The sequence below is a fragment of the Papaver somniferum genome, chromosome 11, assembly GCF_003573695.1.
Source record: "Papaver somniferum cultivar HN1 chromosome 11, ASM357369v1, whole genome shotgun sequence".
In the NCBI taxonomy this organism is placed as follows: Eukaryota; Viridiplantae; Streptophyta; class Magnoliopsida; order Ranunculales; family Papaveraceae; genus Papaver; species Papaver somniferum.
In genome coordinates, this window is record NC_039368.1 from 33001605 (window position 1) to 33005848 (window position 4244).

Here is a 4244-nt window from a genome sequence, read left to right on the forward strand (position 1 = left end):
ACAAATTACCGTATAAATTCTTTGCTGGGCTAAAAACAGGGACGTGCTATAGCCTGGGTCAGTGCTTTGCTATGTCCATCCCTGACATGGACCAATAGGTCCGAAATCCGAAAGGTATAAGTGCAAGAAATATGAGGGCAATCACGGAATACACATTGTTGACCGAATCCAAGCGGACCAAGCCATTTTTAGCCGAACCCTAAAGCCCACGCCGTTTATCTATAAAGAAGTTTGAGAGAGTATATATCTTTCCCTGTTAAAAAAGACTAGAACTAGGGTTTTAGAGAACGAGTGAGGGAAGACGCCGAAGAAGCTCTGTGTAGCATTTCATAGAGAAAATGGCAGCAGCAGCGGTAACAACACCAGTAGTTGAGGGAACCGGTGCACCCCAATATGATGTTAAGCTCTTCAACAAATGGACGTTTGATGAAGTCGAGGTGAGAACAAAACCCCATCTAATCTACTCGCCTATCATTTTACTTCAATTGATCTACGGTTTCCTGTATATTATTTCATCATATGATTTCATGGTAGTAGATAAATCCATATTTAAGATCTTACCATTATCAAACTCCGTTGTATTGGGTTCCAACCATTCAGATCTCCTTACAATTCGTTTCCCGTGGAACAGTGCATCTATTGTGTTTATGATGTTATGGGAGATCTATGTATCTAGGATTCTATTTGAGTTTACGGGTTTATTTAGCTGAAATTGGTTAATATTTAGAGACCATATAAGTATAACTGAGTTTTTCTTTTAGTAAAAAGTATGAAGTGTGGAAATTGTTTTTCGAAATTGATACATTGCTTTGGTGGCGAGCTTGAATAAGAATAGCTACACAGTAGCTTACCTTGGAATGATTATATGCATGCAAAATGCATATCAAATGAGAATGATCTTTTCTTATAGAAAATTAAGAACAAAGGCTGAATTTGTTATGTGTTACACATAACTATGAAGCTTCTGTGCTTGTTTAGTTTTTTTTTTTTTTTTGAATTTTGTTAAAAGAAATTTTACTTCTAAAATAATGTTTGTGAATGAATTGACTAAAGAGGCAAGTAATGATACAGTTCAGATGAGATTTGTCTCTGATCAATATTAACTTAATTAGTCTTTGGCTCACCAGTTTTGAAAATATCTATGTTTATTTTTTCATTTGCTCAGTTAAAGTTTTTGAAGCTCAACTGTTTGATAAAATGTGTTTATTCATCTAGCTTCACTAATAATATTTCTGATTTGAAGCATTATCTTCATATCAAATCAATAGTGATGACTGTTATAGGTAGATAGTCGAGTTATTCAACAAGGGTGTAATGAACTGTACCGAAAGGCTTTTAGAACTTACTTTTTCTTACCCTGAGTGTGGTGCCACCTAAATCTTCATTATTATGCTTTTATTTCTTTATGCTTCACTAGTTCATTATTATTTAATTGTGTGCATTTAATATTGGCCTCCAATTTTTTTTAAATATTGCATTTCTAGAAAATGGTATGTCTGTTTGTAGACTTCCATCTGGCATTCTTATCCCCTGTAATCATGTGTTGTTTATAGGTCAGTGACATTTCATTGGTGGATTATGTTGGTGTTGCTGCTAGGCATGCAACATATGTCCCACACACAGCTGGTAGGTACTCAGCAAAAAGGTTTAGGAAGGCCCAATGTCCAATTGTGGAGAGGCTGACCAATTCCCTGATGATGCATGGGCGAAACAACGGGAAGAAGATCATGGCAGTTCGCATAATTAAGCATGTCATGGACATCATCCATCTCCTCACAGACCAAAACCCCATCCAAGTTATTGTTGATGCTGTCATCAACAGGTAAATGGTTACATCTTATCTTCTACAATAAATTACTCATTGATGCTGAACACAATCAAACCATGATCCATGATAACTTTGAGAACTTATAGATCTATGAAGTTTCCTCCTTATTTATGATTACCATTAGTTGTGTAGCTAAGAACGGCTTTGTGTACAAGGTTTAGTTTGTGTACTCCAACCCCTCCCATCCATAATTAGTAAACATTTATGCGTCAGATTTCCCTACATCTCATCCTCCAGTGTTTCTATCCGTCTTTAGTGGACCAAGAGAGGATGCTACTCGAATTGGGTCAGCTGGTGTTGTAAGGCGTCAAGCTGTCGATATCTCTCCTCTTAGACGTGTCAACCAGGCCATCTATCTACTTACCACTGGTGCACGTGAGAGTGCTTTCAGGAACGTCAAGACCATAGCTGAGTGCCTGGCTGATGAATTGATCAATGCTGCCAAAGGGTCTTCAAACAGGTATAGTAAAAAAAAAATCTGCCTCTTGTATTATTCAACAGTTCTTTCCCGTTTGTAGTTTTGTCTTCCTTCTTGTCTCTGACTAATTCGGTATTATTTTTTATGCTCATCAGTTATGCTATCAAGAAGAAAGATGAGATCGAACGTGTTGCCAAGGCAAATCGTTAAGGTGGGAGTTTTATTGGTAAATAGGTCAACTCAACAATGGAGAATAAATTTTGGACATTGTTCTTCTGAGTATTTATTATTATTTCTACTTTACTCTTAGTTATTTTTCTAAGCAAAAAAAATAGTTGTGGGAATACAAAAAAATGTTAACAATTTTTTTTTTAATTCGTGAAAGCCAGACCCAGGCCCTACCCGGACCCAAAATGTTAACAAATTTATTTTCAGCTTTGCAAAGATTCAATTTATTTTGTTGGCTTCATTTCCTTCCTCTAGCTATGAACACAACTTCTCCAAGATTACACAGATTGTAACAGAACATCAGTCATAAATAAGCCTTTGAACGGGATATAAAAGTCTCAGTCGAGGCTATATAGTTGAGGTTATATACGAACGATATGGGTAGCCCCGAAGGTGTGAACTGAATTTTTAAAAGAGAATTGACCAAGAATCGTTATAAAATGGGTTAGTACAAAAAAAAGCTGGCTTAGTACCTGACCAATGAGTTATATAGGTCTTTTATTTAGCGTGACTTGTACGGTTCTAAAAACTACTGTTACTTGATAAAAACCGGGCGGGTTTAACATTTTTTTGCTTTAAGGTTTTAAACAATCCTGTTATAGGAGCGGCAAGCTAATAAGACAAAAAAGGTCATTACATAAGTAATTCAAGTGCCCCTTATAAAAAAATCTTGAAATGACTAATTAATCCTTATTGTTGATAATTAAGATTAGTGTTCATAATCAAGATTAGTGTTGATAATAATTTTCACTTGTAATAACTCTAAAATCATATTTTTAGAGTTATAAAAAAAAAAAGTTCAGAGGAGAAGAAAAAAATAACTTTTGTGATATTTGTGAAACCCTAGATTTTGATTCACTCAACCAAAATGAGTGATTCCAGTGGCAATTTAAGATGGGTGAATCTCTAGACGATAGAGAAAACAAATACTACATACCCCTTGATGGAGATCTGATATGGAGTATTTGTTAGATGGTAGAGATGTTTTAACCCATAGTGAAGGTCAATCTCAACCAATTGAAGAAATTAGCCAACAAAGTGAAGAACCAACAACTGAAAATGACCAGGTATACTTCTAAATTAGTTCCCATTAGCTTTTTGTCGCTCGAAATTCTCTAAAGTACGTAAAAAAATTGAAACTTTTAAAATTTCAGAAGAACTTACGGTTGGCATTAAGCTAGTTACCAACCGTAACTCACATTTACGGTTCGAAAAGTATCAAATACCAACCGTAACTGGTTCAATTTGGGGAAAAACCCAATCGTAATACCAGTTACGGTTGTCTGGGAAAATTTCGATACGAACCGTAACGAGGTTACGGTTGACAATTTCATGCAGTAGTTACCAACCGTAACTCATCATGTGCATGGCAGTATTTACTGCACTTATTACAGTTGGTAATATGTGAATCGTTACAAACCGTAACTTCTGTTACGGTGTGTTGTATTTTTGTTACCGACCGTAAATTGCTTTGTATGTTTTCAGTTTTCTTTTGATGTATTTATGGTTTGTTAGGAGATGACAATTACAAAACATAGGTGTGTTACGGTTCATATATGTTTGTAGTTACAAACCGTAACTTATCCTCTGTCGTTACCAACCGTACCTTTATATATATTTTCGTTTTGTTGTCTCGTTTATATTAATGTGGTTATATTTTCGTCTAGATCGGGGATTTACCTCCCATAATGGATGAACAACCTTTAACAAATGAAGTTCTCACCAAAGATCCTAGCTTTCACTATTTAACCGAGGAGACATGGAAGGAGA

The 4244-nt window shown here is 35.6% G+C and overlaps 1 protein-coding gene across 1 annotated transcript; it reads left to right on the forward strand.

Moving 5' to 3' along the window:
* Window positions 1-246: 246 nt before the first annotated feature.
* Window positions 247-2715, forward strand: LOC113321809 (40S ribosomal protein S5-like). The gene is made up of 4 exons (XM_026569728.1): window positions 247-437; window positions 1554-1822; window positions 2085-2288; window positions 2402-2715. Exons 1-4 carry the CDS (start codon window positions 339-341, stop codon window positions 2454-2456), a joined length of 627 nt encoding a protein of 208 aa, XP_026425513.1. The 5' UTR covers window positions 247-338; the 3' UTR covers window positions 2457-2715.
* Window positions 2716-4244: the final 1529 nt, after the last annotated feature.

Coding starts and splice junctions, on each gene's coding strand:
- LOC113321809 (XM_026569728.1), top strand. CDS start 339: ATGGCAGCAGCAGCGGTAACAACACCAGTAGTTGAGGGAACCGGTGCA. Junction 1,823..2,084: donor GTTGATGCTGTCATCAACAG/GTAAATGGTTAC, acceptor ATCCGTCTTTAG/TGGACCAAGAGAGGATGCTA. Junction 2,289..2,401: donor GCCAAAGGGTCTTCAAACAG/GTATAGTAAAAA, acceptor TATGCTCATCAG/TTATGCTATCAAGAAGAAAG.